Below are 17,537 nucleotides of genomic sequence, written 5' to 3'. Positions count from 1 at the left end.
CCTCAGCACTGACCCTCCCACAGTGCGGGGCTCCCTCAGCACTGACCCTCCCACAGTGCGGGGCTCCCTCAGCACTGACCCTCCCACAGTGCGGGGCTCCCTCAGCACTGACCCTCCCACAGTGCGGGGCTCCCTCAGCACTGACCCTCCCACAGTGCGGGGCTCCCTCAGCACTGACCCTCCCACAGTGCGGGGCTCCCTCAGCACTGACCCTCCCACAGTGTGGGGCTCCCTCAGCACAGACCCTCCCACAGTGCGGGGCTCCCTCAGCACTGACCCTCCCACAGTGCGGGGCTCCCTCAGCACTGACCCTCCCACAGTGCGGGGCTCCCTCAGCACTGACCCTCCCACAGTGCGGGGCTCCCTCAGCACTGACCCTCCCACAGTGCGGGGCTCCCTCAGCACTGACCCTCCCACAGTGCGGGGCTCCCTCAGCACTGACCCTCCCACAGTGCGGGGCTCCCTCAGCACTGACCCTCCCACAGTGCGGGGCTCCCTCAGCACTGACCCTCCCACAGTGAGGGGCTCCCTCAGCACTGACCCTCCCACAGTGAGGGGCTCCCTCAGCACTGACCCTCCCACAGTGTGGGGCTCCCTCTGCACTGACCCTCCCACAGTGCGGGGCTCCCTCAGCACTGACCCTCCCACAGTGCGGGGCTCCCTCAGCACTGACCCTCCCACAGTGCGGGGCTCCCTCAGCACAGACCCTCCCACAGTGAGGAGCTCCCTCAGCACTGACCCTCCCTCAGTGTGGGGCTCCCTCAGCACTGACCCTCCCTCAGTGTGGGGCTCCCTCAGCACTGACCCTCCCACAGTGCGGGGCTCCTTCGTCACAGAACCTCCCTCAGTGCAGAGCTCTCTCAGCGCTGACCCTCCAACAGTGCCCCTCCCTCAGCACTGACCCTCCAACAGTACCCCTCCCTCAGCACTGACCCTCCCACAGTGCGGGGCTCTCTCAGCGCTGACCCTCCAACAGTGCCCACTCCCTCAGTGCTGACCCTATGACAGTGCCCACTCTCTCAGCACTGACCCTCCGACAGTGCCCACTCCCTCAGTGCTGACCCTCCGACAGTGCCCACTCCCTCCGACAGTGCCCACCCTACGACAGTGCCCACTCCCTCCGACAGTGCCCACCCTCCGACAGTGCCCACCCTCTTAGCGCTGACCCTCTGACAGTGCCCCTCCGTCAGTGCCCACCCTCTCAGCGCTGACCCTCTGACCGTGCAGAGCTCCCTCAGTACAGACATGAGACCAGATTTCACACACTGGCGTGGAAGAGGTTAAACCTTCCTTCAAAGTGACCTTTCAGACGAGGTATGTGCTCCTCAATGTTCACAGGTAACATTACCCACACCGAGATTTGATTACTTAATCCTCTTCTCTCACGTATCAAGCAGTTGAACTCGACCAGAGGTGGGGGAGGGGCAGTCTCTGGGAGCAAGTTCGAGACTGACTGAGTGGGACAGGGACAGCACGGGGTTAGATACAGAGTAAAGCTCCCTCTACACTGTTCCCCCCATCAAACACTCCCCGGGACAGGGACAGCACGGGGTTAGATACAGAGGAAAGCTCCCTCTACACTGTCCCCCTCCATCCCAGGGACAGGGACAGCACGGGGTTAGATACAGAGTGAAGCTCCCTCTACACTGTCCCCCCATCAAACACTCCCAGGACAGGGACAGCATGGGGTTAGATACAGAGTAAAGCTCCCTCTACACTGTCCCCCCATCCCAGGTACAGAGACAGCACGGGGTTAGATACAGAGTAAAGCTCCCTCTACACTGTCCCCCCATCCCAGGGACAGGGACAGCACAAGGTTAGATACAGAGTAAAGCTCCCTCTACACTGTCCCCCCCATCCCAGGGACAGGGACAGCACGGGGTTAGATACAGAGTAAAGCTCCCTCTACACTGTCCCCCCCATCCCAGGGACAGGGACAGCACAGGGTTAGATACAGAGGAAAGCTCCCTCTACACTGTCCCCCCATCCCAGGGACAGGGACAGCACAGGGTTAGATACAGAGGAAAGCTCTCTCAACACGATCCCCATTAAACACTGGCAAAGTTAAAAAATCAGTGCTGAGGGAGCATTACACTGTCGGAGGGTCAGCTGACGGAGTGCCTATCTCTGTAGCCTCCTCCAACCGCCTACTACCCCCCTCCCTATCCCTGTAACCCCCTCTAGCCCCTACACCCCCCTCCCTACCCCTGTAACCCCCTCCAGCCCCTACACTCCCCACCTCTGTAACCCCCTACACCCCCTCCCTATCTCTGTAACCCCCTACACCCCCTCCCTATCTCTGTAACCCCCTACACCCCCTCCCTATCTCTGTAACCCCCCTACACCCCCTCCCTATCTCTGTAACCCCCTACACCCCCTCCCTATCTCTGTAACCCCCTACACACCCTCCCTATCCCTGTAACCCCCCTACACCCCCTCCCTATCTCTGTAACCCCCTACACCCCCTCCCTATCTCTGTAACCCCCCTACACCCCCTCCCTATCTCTGTAACCCCCTCCCCCCCATCTCTGTAATACGGTCCACCTCCCACACCCCTCTCGATCTCTCCATCCGATTCCAGCGTCTCTCCAGTATCTCCCTGATTCCCATTGCTCCACCATCTCCAGCTCTCAGGTTCGATCAGCTGCTCCTGACATCTGGAAATTTCTCCTATCGTTCCCTTTCCCCCACTGTTGGAACCCTAGTTTCCAGTCGAACCTCACTGGGCTGAGTCTTTGCTCTCCGGTCGCTAACATCCCTTTACTTGGCTCGGGACCAACTTATCCCTTCACTGTCAGCCCTGCGAGATATCTTCAGGCACTGATGCCACGTGAAAGGAGCCGTGTCAATGCCGCCTGTTGTCATCGGCTTCAGGTGCAGTGGCATCAGAGTCAAACAGCCTTTGTGCGCCCTTCGCCCGTTTTCCTGTCGGGGAGTTGCATTGCTCTGCCTGAGGACGGCACATGCCCCTCCTGACGGCTAAAGGTGATCCCTGCCGCGCAGCGCACCTCTCTGGGGGGGGCAGTGGTAATGACAGTGTGACACGTTTACATGGGCCTGTCGAACTTGCCGTGACAGCCGAACTGTCAATGGGATCGGTGGGGGGTGGGGGGGGATAGGCTGCCCGGCCCAGTCTGAAGTGGGATGTGCTTGACTGAAACAGAGTTTTGTGGCCAGCCCACAAACCCACGAGGTCCTTCAGATGGAGTGTCAAACTTCCGGTGAATTTCTCTCAACACTTCTCCCTGTTTCTGCTTCCATCTCTGTCGCTCTCTCTCCGTCTCTCTCTGTCTCTATTTCTCTCTCTTTATCTGTCTCTCTACCTCTTTGTATCTCCATAACTCCCTTTCTGTCTGTCTTTCCAGCACTCTCTCTTTCACGCTCTCCCCTCTGTCTCTGGACATCTGTCTCTCTCCCTCTCTCTCTCTCTCACACACACTGTCTCTCACTCTCTCTCCCTGTCTTGCCATCTGCCCCTCTCTCTCTCTCTCTTTCTGTATCTCATATCTCCCCATCTCCCTCTCTCTGTGTGTCTCTCTCCATCTCTCTCTGTATGTCCAAATCTCTCGTTTACTCTCTCCCTCTCTCTCTCCGTCTCCCCCTGTTCTACAATACATCTCTCTTTATCTTTATCTCCATATGTTTCAGTCTTTCTCTCTCTCAGTCTCTCTGTCTTTCTCTATCTGTATCTCCATAGCTTTCTTTCAGTGTCTCTCTCTCTCTCTCTCTCTCCCTCTCTCATCCCCTCTGTCTCTCCCTCTCTCTCCATGTTGTACGACTCTATGACTCTGTCTCTCCCTCTCTCTCTCTGTTTCTGTGCTGCATGACTCTGGAACTGTGTTCCCATATCCTTTTCTGTATCTTCATCTCTCTCTCTCTCTCTCTCTCTCTCAGCCGCTCCAGCTGAAGATGCCAGCTCCTGATTTAGATGAGATGTTTAAGATGTAACTATAACCCTTTCTATTTTGCTGATTTGAATAACTTTCAGGAGCTGGGTGTTCAATTCCAGCGCACCATTGAATGACAGGAAGCAGGTGTCCTGCCTCATCGATCCCTCCCTCCCTTGCCTATCTGCTCACTTTCCCCTCTCAAACACACGAATCCGAGTGCACTCTGACCCAGACCGGGAGTGTACACGGGGCTCCAAGTGCACTCTGACCCAGACCGGGAGTGTACACGGGGCTCCGAGTGCACTCTGACCCAGACCGGGAGTGTACACTGGGCTCCGAGTGCACTCTGACCCAGACCGGGAGTGTACACGGGGCTCCGAATGCACTCTGACCCAGACCGGGAGTGTACACGGGGCTCCGAGTGCGGTCTGACCCAGACCGGGAGTGTACACGGGGCTCCGAGTGGACTCTGACCCAGACCGGGAGTGTACACGGGGCTCCGAGTGCACTCTGAACCAGACCGGGAGTGTACACGGGGCTCCGAGTGCACTCTGACCCAGACCGGGAGTGTACACGGGGCTCCGAGTGCGGTCTGACCCAGACCGGGAGTGTACACGGGGCTCCGAGTGCGGTCTGACCCAGACCGGGAGCGTACACGGGGCTCCGAGTGCGGTCTGACCCAGACCGGGAGCGTACACGGGGCTCCGAGTGCGGTCTGACCCAGACCGGGAGTGTACACGGGGCTCCGAGTGCGGTCTCACCCAGACCGGGAGTGTACACGGGGCTCCGAGTGCACTCTGACCCAGACCGGGAGTGTACACGGGGCTCCGAGTGCACTCTGACCCAGACCGGGAGTGTACACGGGGCTCCGATTGCACTCTGACCCAGACCTGGAGTGTACACGGGGCTCCGAGTGCACTCTGACCCAGACCGGGAGTGTACACGGGGCTCCGAGTGCACTCTGACCCAGACCGGGAGTGTACACGGGGCTCCGAGTGCACTCTGACTCAGACCGGGAGTGAACACGGGGCTCCGAGTGCACTCTGACCCAGACCGGGAGTGTACACGGGGCTCCGAGTGCACTCTGACACAGACCGGGAGTGTACACGGGGCTCCGAGGGCACTCTGACCCAGACCGGGAGTGTACACGGGGCTCCGAGTGCACTCTGACCCAGACCGGGAGTGTACACGGGGCTCCGAGTGCAATCTGACCCAGACCGGGAGTGTACACGGGGCTCCGAGTGCACTCTGACCCAGACCGGGAGTGTACACGGGGCTCCGAGTGCACTCTGACCCAGACCGGGAGTGTACACGGGGCTCCGAGTGCACTCTGACCCAGACCGGGAGTGTACACGGGGCTCCGAGTGCACTCTGACCCAGACCGGGTGTGTACACGGGGCTCCGAGTGCACTCTGACCCAGACCGGGAGTGTACACGGGGCTCCGAGTGCGGTCTGACCCAGACCGGGAGTGTACACGGGGCTCCGAGTGCGGTCTGACCCAGACCGGGAGTGTACACGGGGCTCCGAGTGTACTCTGACCCAGACCGGGAGTGTACACGGGGCTCCGAGTGAGGTCTGACCCAGACCGGGAGTGGACACGGGGCTGCGAGTGCACTCTGACCCAGACCGGGAGTGTACACGGGGCTCCGAGTGCGGTCTGACCCAGACCGGGAGTGTACACGGGGCTCCGAGTGCACTCTGACCCAGACCGGGAGTGTACACGGGGCTCCGAGTGCACTCTGACCCAGACCGGGAGTGTACACGGGGCTCCGAGTGCACTCTGACCCAGACCGGGAGTGTACACGGGGCTCCGAGTGCGGTCTGACCCAGACCGGGAGTGTACACGGGGCTCCGTGTGCACTCTGACCAAGACCGGGAGTGTACACGGGGCTCCGAGTGCGGTCTGACCCAGACCGGGAGTGTACACGGGGCTCCGAGTGCGGTCTGACCCAGACCGGGAGTGTACACGGGGCTCCGAGTGCGGTCTGACCCAGACCGGGAGTGTACCCGGGGGTCCGAGTGCACTCTGACCCAGACCGGGAGTGTACACGGGGCTCCGAGTGCACTCTGACCCAGACCGGGAGTGTACACGGGGCTCCGAGTGCACTCTGACCCAGACCGAGAGTGTACACGGGGCTCCGAGTGCACTCTGACCCAGACCGGGAGTGTGCGCGGGGCTCCGAGTGCACTCTGACCCAGACCGGGAGTGTACACGGGGCTCCGAGTGCACTGTGACCCAGACCGGGAGTGTACACGGGGCTCCGAGTGCGGTCTGACTCAGACCGGGAGTGTACACGGGGCTCCGAGTGCACTCTGACCCAGACCGGGAGTGTACACGGGGCTCCGAGTGCACTCTGACTCAGACCGGGAGTGTACACGGGGCTCCGAGTACACTCTGACCCAGACCGGGAGTGTACACGGGGATCCGAGTACACTCTGACCCAGACCGGGAGTGTACACGGGGCTCAGAGTGCGGTCTGACCCTGACCGGGAGTGTACACGGGGCTCCGAGTGCACTCTGACACAGACCGGGAGTGTACTCGGGGCTCCGAGTGCGGTCTGACCCAGACCGGGAGTGTACACGGGGCTCCGAGTGCGGTCTGACCCAGACCGGGAGTGTACACGGGGCTCCGAGTGCGGTCTGACCCAGACCGGGAGTGTACACGGGGCTCCGAGTGCGGTCTGACCCAGACCGGGAGTGTACACGGGGCTCCGAGTGCGGTCTCACCCAGACCGGGAGTGTACACGGGGCTCCGAGTGCACTCTGACCCAGACCGGGAGTGTACACGGGGCTCCGAGTGCACTCTGACCCAGACCGGGAGTGTACACGGGGCTCCGATTGCACTCTGACCCAGACCTGGAGTGTACACGGGGCTCCGAGTGCACTCTGACCCAGACCGGGAGTGTACACGGGGCTCCGAGTGCACTCTGACCCAGACCGGGAGTGTACACGGGGCTCCGAGTGCACTCTGACTCAAGCCGGGAGTGTGCGCGGGGCTCCGAGTGCACTCTGACCCAGACCGGGAGTGTACACGGGGCTCCGAGTGCACTGTGACCCAGACCGGGAGTGTACACGGGGCTCCGAGTGCGGTCTGACTCAGACCGGGAGTGTACACGGGGCTCCGAGTGCACTCTGACCCAGACCGGGAGTGTACACGGGGCTCCGAGTGCACTCTGACTCAGATCGGGAGTGTACACGGGGCTCCGAGTACACTCTGACCCAGACCGGGAGTGTACACGGGGATCCGAGTGTACTCTGACCCAGACCGGGAGTGTACACGGGGCTCCGAGTGAGGTCTGACCCAGACCGGGAGTGGACACGGGGCTGCGAGTGCGGTCTGACTCAGACCGGGAGTGTACACGGGGCTCCGAGTGCACTCTGACCCAGACCGGGAGTGTACACGGGGCTCCGAGTGCACTCTGACTCAGATCGGGAGTGTACACGGGGCTCCGAGTACACTCTGACCCAGACCGGGAGTGTACACGGGGATCCGAGTACACTCTGACCCAGACCGGGAGTGTACACGGGGCTCAGAGTGCGGTCTGACCCTGACCGGGAGTGTACACGGGGCTCCGAGTGCACTCTGACACAGACCGGGAGTGTACTCGGGGCTCCGAGTGCGGTCTGACCCAGACCGGGAGTGTACACGGGGCTCCGAGTGCACTCTGACCCAGACCGGGAGTGTACACGGGGCTCCGAGTGCACTCTGACCCAGACCGGGAGTGTACACGGGGCTCCGAGTGCACTCTGACCCAGACTGGGAGTGTACACGGGGCTCCGAGTGCGGTCTGACCCAGACCGGGAGTGTACACGGGGCTCCGAGTGCACTCTGACCCAGACCGGGAGTGTACACGGGGCTCCGAGTGCGGTCTGACCCAGACCGGGAGTGTACACGGGGCTCCGAGTGCGGTCTGACCCAGACCGGGAGTGTATACGGGGCTCCGAGTGCACTCTGACCCTGGCCGGGGGTGTACACGGGGCTCCGAGTGCACTCTGACCCAGACCGGGAGTGTACACGGGGCTCCGAGTGCACTCTGACCCAGACCGGGAGTGTACACGGGGCTCCGAGTGCACTCTGACCCAGAGCGGGAGTGTACACGGGGCTCCGAGTGCACTCTGACTCAGACCGGGAGTGTACACGGGGCTCCGAGTGCGGTCTGACCAAGACCGGGAGTGTACACGGGGCTCCGAGTGCGGTCTGACCCAGACCGGGAGTGTACACGGGGCTCCGAGTGCACTCTGACCCAGACCGGGAGTGTACACGGGGCTCCGAGTGCACTCTGACCCAGACCGGGAGTGTACACGGGGCTCCGAGTGCGGTCTGACCCAGACCGGGATCGTACACGGGGCTCCGAGTGCGGTCTGACCCAGACCGGGAGTGTACACGGGGCTCCGAGTGCACTCTGACCCAGACCGGGAGTGTACACGGGGCTCCGAGTGCGGTCTGACCCAGACCGGGATCGTACACGGGGCTCAGAGTGCACTCTGACCCAGACCGGGCGCGTACACGGGGCTCCGAGTGCGGTCTGACCCAGACCGGGAGTGTACACGGGGCTCCGAGTGCACTCTGACCCAGACCGGGAGTGTACACGGGGCTCCGAGTGCACTCTGACCCAGACCGGGAGTGTACCCGGGGCTCCGAGTGCGGTCTGACCCAGACCGGGAGTGTACACGGGGCTCCGAGTGCGGTCTGACCCAGACCGGGAGTGTACACGGGGCTCCGAGTGCACTCTGACCCAGACCGGGAGTGTACACGGGGCGCCGAGTGCACTCTGACCCAGACCGGGAGTGTACACGGGGCTCCGAGTGCGGTCTGACCCAGACCGGGAGTGTACACGGGGCTCCGAGTGCACTCTGACCCAGACCGGGAGTGTACACGGGGCTCCGAGTGCACTCTGACCCAGACCGGGAGTGTACACGGGGCTCCGGGTGCACTCTGACCCAGACCGGGAGTGTACACGGGGCGCCGAGTGCACTCTGACCCAGACCGGGAGCGTACACGGGGCTCCGTGTGCGGTCTGACCCAGACCGGGATCGTACACGGGGCTCCGAGTGCACTCTGACCCAGACCGGGCGCGTACACGGGGCTCCGAGTGCGGTCTGACCCAGACCGGGAGTGTACCCGGGGCTCCGAGTGCACTCTGACCCAGACCGGGAGTGTACACGGGGCTCCGAGTGCACTCTGACCCAGACCGGGAGTGTACACGGGGCGCCGAGTGCACTCTGACCCAGACCGGGAGTGTACACGGGGCTCCGAGTGCACTCTGACCCAGACCGGGAGCGTACACGGGGCTCCGTGTGCGGTCTGACCCAGACCGGGATCGTACACGGGGCTCCGTGTGCGGTCTGACCCAGACCGGGCGCGTACACGGGGCTCCGAGTGCGGTCTGACCCAGACCGGGAGTGTACACGGGGCTCCGAGTGCACTCTGACCCAGACCGGGAGTGTACACGGGGCTCCGAGTGCGGTCTGACCCAGACCGGGAGTGTACACGGGGCTCCGAGTGCGGTCTGACCCAGACCGGGAGTGTACCCGGGGCTCCGAGTGCGGTCTGACCCAGACCGGGAGTGTACACGGGGCTCCGAGTGCGGTCTGACCCAGACCGGGAGTGTACACGGGGCTCCGAGTGCGGTCTGACCCAGACCGGGAGTGTACATGGGGCTCCGAGTGCGGTCTGACCCAGACCGGGAGTGTACACGGGGCTCCGAGTGCACTCTGACCCAGACCGGGAGTGGACACGGGGCTCCGAGTGCACTCTGACCCAGACCGGGAGTGTACATGGGGCTCCGAGTGCACTCTGACCCAGACCGGGAGTGTACACGGGGCTCCGAGTGCACTCTGACCCAGACCGGGAGTGTACACGGGGCTCCGAGTGCGGTCTGACCCAGACCGGGAGTGTACACGGGGCTCCGAGTGCGGTCTGACCCAGACCGGGAGTGGACACGGGGCTCCGAGTGCACTCTGACCCAGACCGGGAGTGTACACGGGGCTCCGAGTGCGGTCTGACCCAGACCGGGAGTGTACACGGGGCTCCGAGTGCGGTCTGACCCAGACCGGGAGTGTACACGGGGCTCCGAGTGCGGTCTGACCCAGACCGGGAGTGTACACGGGGCTCCGAGTGCGGTCTCACCCAGACCGGGAGTGTACACGGGGCTCCGAGTGCACTCTGACCCAGACCGGGAGTGTACACGGGGCTCCGAGTGCACTCTGACCCAGACCGGGAGTGTACACGGGGCTCCGATTGCACTCTGACCCAGACCTGGAGTGTACACGGGGCTCCGAGTGCACTCTGACCCAGACCGGGAGTGTACACGGGGCTCCGAGTGCACTCTGACCCAGACCGGGAGTGTACACGGGGCTCCGAGTGCACTCTGACTCAAGCCGGGAGTGTGCGCGGGGCTCCGAGTGCACTCTGACCCAGACCGGGAGTGTACACGGGGCTCCGAGTGCACTGTGACCCAGACCGGGAGTGTACACGGGGCTCCGAGTGCGGTCTGACTCAGACCGGGAGTGTACACGGGGCTCCGAGTGCACTCTGACCCAGACCGGGAGTGTACACGGGGCTCCGAGTGCACTCTGACTCAGATCGGGAGTGTACACGGGGCTCCGAGTACACTCTGACCCAGACCGGGAGTGTACACGGGGATCCGAGTGTACTCTGACCCAGACCGGGAGTGTACACGGGGCTCCGAGTGAGGTCTGACCCAGACCGGGAGTGGACACGGGGCTGCGAGTGCGGTCTGACTCAGACCGGGAGTGTACACGGGGCTCCGAGTGCACTCTGACCCAGACCGGGAGTGTACACGGGGCTCCGAGTGCACTCTGACTCAGATCGGGAGTGTACACGGGGCTCCGAGTACACTCTGACCCAGACCGGGAGTGTACACGGGGATCCGAGTACACTCTGACCCAGACCGGGAGTGTACACGGGGCTCAGAGTGCGGTCTGACCCTGACCGGGAGTGTACACGGGGCTCCGAGTGCACTCTGACACAGACCGGGAGTGTACTCGGGGCTCCGAGTGCGGTCTGACCCAGACCGGGAGTGTACACGGGGCTCCGAGTGCACTCTGACCCAGACCGGGAGTGTACACGGGGCTCCGAGTGCACTCTGACCCAGACCGGGAGTGTACACGGGGCTCCGAGTGCACTCTGACCCAGACTGGGAGTGTACACGGGGCTCCGAGTGCGGTCTGACCCAGACCGGGAGTGTACACGGGGCTCCGAGTGCACTCTGACCCAGACCGGGAGTGTACACGGGGCTCCGAGTGCGGTCTGACCCAGACCGGGAGTGTACACGGGGCTCCGAGTGCGGTCTGACCCAGACCGGGAGTGTATACGGGGCTCCGAGTGCACTCTGACCCTGGCCGGGGGTGTACACGGGGCTCCGAGTGCACTCTGACCCAGACCGGGAGTGTACACGGGGCTCCGAGTGCACTCTGACCCAGACCGGGAGTGTACACGGGGCTCCGAGTGCGGTCTGACCCAGACCGGGAGTGTACACGGGGCTCCGAGTGCACTCTGACTCAGACCGGGAGTGTACACGGGGCTCCGAGTGCGGTCTGACCAAGACCGGGAGTGTACACGGGGCTCCGAGTGCGGTCTGACCCAGACCGGGAGTGTACACGGGGCTCCGAGTGCGGTCTGACCCAGACCGGGATCGTACACGGGGCTCCGAGTGCGGTCTGACCCAGACCGGGAGTGTACACGGGGCTCCGAGTGCACTCTGACCCAGACCGGGAGTGTACACGGGGCTCCGAGTGCGGTCTGACCCAGACCGGGATCGTACACGGGGCTCCGAGTGCACTCTGACCCAGACCGGGCGCGTACACGGGGCTCCGAGTGCGGTCTGACCCAGACCGGGAGTGTACACGGGGCTCCGAGTGCACTCTGACCCAGACCGGGAGTGTACACGGGGCTCCGAGTGCACTCTGACCCAGACCGGGAGTGTACCCGGGGCTCCGAGTGCGGTCTGACCCAGACCGGGAGTGTACACGGGGCTCCGAGTGCGGTCTGACCCAGACCGGGAGTGTACACGGGGCTCCGAGTGCACTCTGACCCAGACCGGGAGTGTACACGGGGCGCCGAGTGCACTCTGACCCAGACCGGGAGTGTACACGGGGCTCCGAGTGCGGTCTGACCCAGACCGGGAGTGTACACGGGGCTCCGAGTGCACTCTGACCCAGACCGGGAGTGTACACGGGGCTCCGAGTGCACTCTGACCCAGACCGGGAGTGTACACGGGGCTCCGGGTGCACTCTGACCCAGACCGGGAGTGTACACGGGGCGCCGAGTGCACTCTGACCCAGACCGGGAGCGTACACGGGGCTCCGTGTGCGGTCTGACCCAGACCGGGATCGTACACGGGGCTCCGAGTGCACTCTGACCCAGACCGGGCGCGTACACGGGGCTCCGAGTGCGGTCTGACCCAGACCGGGAGTGTACCCGGGGCTCCGAGTGCACTCTGACCCAGACCGGGAGTGTACACGGGGCTCCGAGTGCACTCTGACCCAGACCGGGAGTGTACACGGGGCGCCGAGTGCACTCTGACCCAGACCGGGAGTGTACACGGGGCTCCGAGTGCACTCTGACCCAGACCGGGAGCGTACACGGGGCTCCGTGTGCGGTCTGACCCAGACCGGGATCGTACACGGGGCTCCGTGTGCGGTCTGACCCAGACCGGGCGCGTACACGGGGCTCCGAGTGCACTCTGACCCAGACCGGGAGTGTACACGGGGCTCCGAGTGCGGTCTGACCCAGACCGGGAGTGTACACGGGGCTCCGAGTGCACTCTGACCCAGACCGGGAGTGTACACGGGGCTCCGAGTGCGGTCTGACCCAGACCGGGAGTGTACACGGGGCTCCGAGTGCGGTCTGACCCAGACCGGGAGTGTACCCGGGGCTCCGAGTGCGGTCTGACCCAGACCGGGAGTGTACACGGGGCTCCGAGTGCGGTCTGACCCAGACCGGGAGTGTACACGGGGCTCCGAGTGCGGTCTGACCCAGACCGGGAGTGTACATGGGGCTCCGAGTGCGGTCTGACCCAGACCGGGAGTGTACACGGGGCTCCGAGTGCACTCTGACCCAGACCGGGAGTGGACACGGGGCTCCGAGTGCACTCTGACCCAGACCGGGAGTGTACATGGGGCTCCGAGTGCACTCTGACCCAGACCGGGAGTGTACACGGGGCTCCGAGTGCACTCTGACCCAGACCGGGAGTGTACACGGGGCTCCGAGTGCGGTCTGACCCAGACCGGGAGTGTACACGGGGCTCCGAGTGCACTCTGACCCAGACCGGGAGTGTACACGGGGCTCCGAGTGCGGTCTGACCCAGACCGGGAGTGTACACGGGGCTCCGAGTGCGGTCTGACCCAGACCGGGAGTGGACACGGGGCTCCGAGTGCACTCTGACCCAGACCGGGAGTGTACATGGGGCTCCGAGTGCACTCTGACCCAGACCGGGAGTGTACACGGGGCTCCGAGTGCACTCTGACCCAGACCGGGAGTGTACACGGGGCTCCGAGTGCACTCTGACCCAGACCGGGAGTGTACACGGGGCTCCGAGTGCGGTCTGACCCAGACCGGGAGTGTACTGTTTCATGAGGATGTGAGTTTGAACATGGAGGTGTCATGGGGCTGGGTCAGTGAACATGAGGGGCGAGTTGGGAGTGAGTTCTGGGATTCTCCCAGCAAGGTATGAAGGATTACTTACGAAGGAGATGCAGGCTGCCAGCAACAGAATTCGTACCAACAAGTCTTCAAACTGCTCAACTACCAGTTGCCAAAGTGTTTTCCCTGGGGATCAGAAGATGCAGGAAGCATTGTTAGCTCCAACCCGAACAAACCTGATCGTGAAAGTCCGGAGATGCGGGAGTGGACGGAGTGCTTCGGTTTGCCGAGATCGTCTGGGATCACTCCCCTCGGAGGGGAGAATGTTCAGGGCGAGGTGGCGGGGGGGCGAGGCGGCGGTTGGGGGGGGGATGGCGGGGGGGGGGGGGGGGGGTTGGGGTGGAGATTGGATCTAGGGGCACACAGGGGTTTTGACCGAATCGATGAGTGACCCCCTGGGGCAGGAGGATGTGGAACCAGAGAAGGGGAGCCGGAGTGGGGCCGAACGGGGGTGGGGAAGGGTCGAGACGAGCGCAATTGTTTCCCATGCAGTGAGTTGTGGTGAGATATAAAAACCCAGCAGGTGGAACCTAACGGGCCAGCTCCTGCACTTTGGCAGGAGGAATAGAGGGGCTGACTATTATTTAAATGGAGAAGGACTGCGGAAAGCCACAGCACCGGGGGATTTGGCAACCAGGACAATGGCAGTGATGGGCTGAATGGCCTTTTCCGGCAGTGGGAATCCTCTGGCTCCCTCTTGAGTGGGATCAGGGGTGTTTGGGACCAGACTATGGCAGGCTGGTAAGGCGAGAAGGCCTGGAATATGTTGGACCTTTCCCTCCGAGTCATTCCCCTCCCTCCCATCACTCTCCCTCGAGTGTCTTGGACACCCCCTCCCCCCACCCCTGCCAATACTGTTCCAACACCACGAGTGACTCCAAGGCTGGTACCTTCTTCAGCTGGTAGTTCTGTCATTGACATCGCCATTGTTCACAGGAGCCCCGGGGAGGGAGGGAGGGAGGGAGGGGGCAAGGTGGAGATCAGATGGAGAGAGAGAGAGAGAGAGAGAGAGAGAGAGAGAGAGAGAGAGAGAGGGAGAAAGAGAGAGATTGTTAATGTTACAGCAGGGAAACAGTTAATTACACATGCTCACACTTTCCCAGCCTCTCTTAGACACACACATACACTCTCACACACATCTGTGCACACACACACACACACAAATGATGCACATCATCACACATACATTCACACACACTCACACTTACACTCTCACATACAAACACTCACTCTCTCATATGTAATCACTTACACACACACTCTCCCATATACAATCACTCACACACACTCTCCCTCGCACGCATACACTGTCACACATTCACTCTCTCCAACACACAAACTCACACACACACACACACACTCTCTCTCTCATACATAAACACTCTCAAAGGCACTCTCTCACTCTCACCATCATGCATACCTTCACCCACACATACACTCACACACGCTCTCAAACTCACTCATCCACTCACAGGCACTCACTCACACACACTCTCACCTGTTCTCTCTCAAACACAATCGCTCTCACGCATTCACTCTCTCACAAACACACTCTCACACATTGACATACACATAACGCTCAGATGCACAGCAATCACACACAGTGTCTCACTCAAACACACTCACACAGTCTCTATCACAAACACGCTCTCACTCGCACACTCTCACACACTCCCCCTCTCTCACACACACACACTCCCTCTCTCTCACACTCCCTCCCTCTCTCTCTCACACTCCCTCCCTCTCTCTCACACACACACTCCCCCTCTCTCACACACACACTCTCTCCCTCTCACACACTCCCCCTCTCTCTCTCTCACACACTCCCCCTCTCTCTCTCTCACACACACTCCCCCTCTCTCTCTCTCACACACACACTCTCTCACACACACACACTCCCTCTCTCTCTCACACACACACTCTCTCACACACACACACTCCCTCTCTCTCTCACACACACACTCCCTCTCTCTCACACACACACTCCCTCTCTCTCTCTCACACACACTCCCCCTCTCTCACACACACTCCCCCTCTCTCTCTCTCTCACACTCCCTCTCTCTCACACACACAGCCCACTCAGAAGGACTACAATCACGCCCACCCCAGCATCAGCAGCCATGTGTCATGGATCTGCTCCGATCCAACCTGAGCGTTGTTCTCAGTCTGCGCCGCGCCCTGTGCCCTGTACACCCCTTCCATGCCCCCGCGCCTCCCCCTGCGCCCCCCCCCTCCCCCTGCGCCCCCCCCCCCCCCCCCGGACTCACCATTGGGTCCATACTTGTCAAAGTTCTTCTTGACCTGCTCCGGTGACAGTCCGGTCAACTCGCTGACGCCAAAGTAGGCCAAGCATTCCTCCGTGGTCTTGGTGTGACCGTTCTCCATACTGTCAGGCTAATCGCTCCAGGCGACACGACAACGACTGGGGGGAGACCCGCCCGGGCGGGGGAAGGTAGATCGGAGCGAGATTCCGGTGGGAGGCGGTGGGAGGGAGGGAGAGGGGGGAGCGGGTGGGAATGGGGTGGGGCTGGGTCTTCACCCAGCGGTTGGTGGTGGGCTTTCTCTCAGCTGCCCGGTATCCCGAACGATCCGCTCTCGTCTCCTCCGGCTTGCGGTGGGTGGGGGGGGGTGGGTGGCACCTGTAGGAGGTGGGGGGAGGGTGGGGGCGGGGCGGGGCGGGAGGGGAAACGGGACCGAAGCCCTTTCTCAATCCCTCGCACTCGACAGACCAGCCCCTTGCGTCTGCTGGAGGGCAGCTTATAGCAGTGGGGGTGTCACCCGGCACCTCCCCTCGTCCCGCCCCCCCAAATCACCCACCCCCTCCACCCCTCTCCTGGACGGGACCAGTCCCATCCCGTCCTGCAATCTCCGAACCCACCCCCTCCGCCACCCTCCCCAGCTGCTCGGATCGAAATAGCCCGGGAGTGGGGAGGAAAAACAGACAGAGAGAGAGAGAGAGAGATGGAGGGATAGAGAGAGAGAGAGAGAAACAGACGTCATAGAAGTTGCCTTTCATTGCCAGGGACGGAGATATGTGCTGACAGGCAGGACGTCCCGGGAAAGGTGGAGGTGCAGAATTAACAGCCATGGTACCTCTCTCTGACATTGCAACGAGGAGAAAGAGAGAGAGAGAGAGAGGGAGAGGGAGGGAGAGAAAGAAAGAGACAGAGAGAAGATGAAGGACAGGAGCTAGATCAACAGACAGAGAAAGAGCAAGATCGAGAGACAGAGAGACAGATAGAGAGAGAGCGGGAGGCATAGAGACAGACTGATATAAAGTCTGAAAGAAACAGACATGGAGAGAGAGAGAGGGACAGAGGGAGGTAAAGAGAGAGAGAGGGACAGATGGAGGTACAGAGAGAGAGAGACAGAGGGAGGGACAGAGAGAGAGAGACAGAGGGAGGTAGAGAGAGGGACAGAGGGAGGTACAGAGAGAGAGAGACAGAGGGAGGTAGAGAGAGGGACTGAGGGAGGTACAGAGAGAGAGAGACAGAGGGAGGTAGAGAGAGGGACAGAGGGAGGTACAGAGAGAGAGAGAGGGACAGAGGGAGGTACAGAGAGAGAGGGACAGAGGGAGGTACAGAGAGAGAGAGGGACAGAGGGAGGTACAGAGAGAGAGAGAGGGACAGAGGGAGGTACAGAGAGAGAGAGGGACAGATGGAGGTACAGAGAGAGAGAGACAGAGGGAGGTACAGAGAGAGAGAGAGGGACAGAGGGAGGTACAGAGAGAGAGGGACAGAGGGAGGTACAGAGAGAGAGAGGGACAGATGGAGGTACAGAGAGAGAGAGACAGAGGGAGGTACAGAGAGAGAGAGACAGAGGGAGGGACAGAGAGGGATAGAGGGAGGTACAGAGAGAGAGAGGGACAGAGGGAGGTACAGAGAGAGAGGGACAGATGGAGGTACAGAGAGAGAGAGACAGAGGGAGGGACAGAGAGGGATAGAGGGAGGTACAGAGAGAGAGAGGGACAGAGGGAGG

The 17,537-nt window shown here is 62.1% G+C and overlaps 1 protein-coding gene across 1 annotated transcript in view; it reads right to left on the bottom strand.

Moving 5' to 3' along the window:
- Window positions 1–16,194, bottom strand: part of LOC140471871 (sarcoplasmic/endoplasmic reticulum calcium ATPase 1-like) — a 58,201-nt gene extending 42,007 nt beyond the window's left edge. Inside the window, exons 1-3 of the mRNA XM_072567444.1 lie at window positions 15,827–16,194; window positions 14,450–14,467; window positions 13,603–13,685 (exon numbers count right to left, since the gene is read on the bottom strand). Of these exons, the coding sequence (XP_072423545.1) occupies window positions 13,603–13,685; window positions 14,450–14,467; window positions 15,827–15,944 (219 nt within the window). The 5' untranslated portion in view covers window positions 15,945–16,194. The remainder of the gene's footprint in view (window positions 1–13,602; window positions 13,686–14,449; window positions 14,468–15,826) is intronic.
- Window positions 16,195–17,537: the final 1,343 nt, after the last annotated feature.

Source organism: Chiloscyllium punctatum, unplaced genomic scaffold (assembly GCF_047496795.1).
Source record: "Chiloscyllium punctatum isolate Juve2018m unplaced genomic scaffold, sChiPun1.3 scaffold_176, whole genome shotgun sequence".
In the NCBI taxonomy this organism is placed as follows: Eukaryota; Metazoa; Chordata; class Chondrichthyes; order Orectolobiformes; family Hemiscylliidae; genus Chiloscyllium; species Chiloscyllium punctatum.
This window is presented reverse-complemented; position numbering and strand designations above follow the sequence as displayed.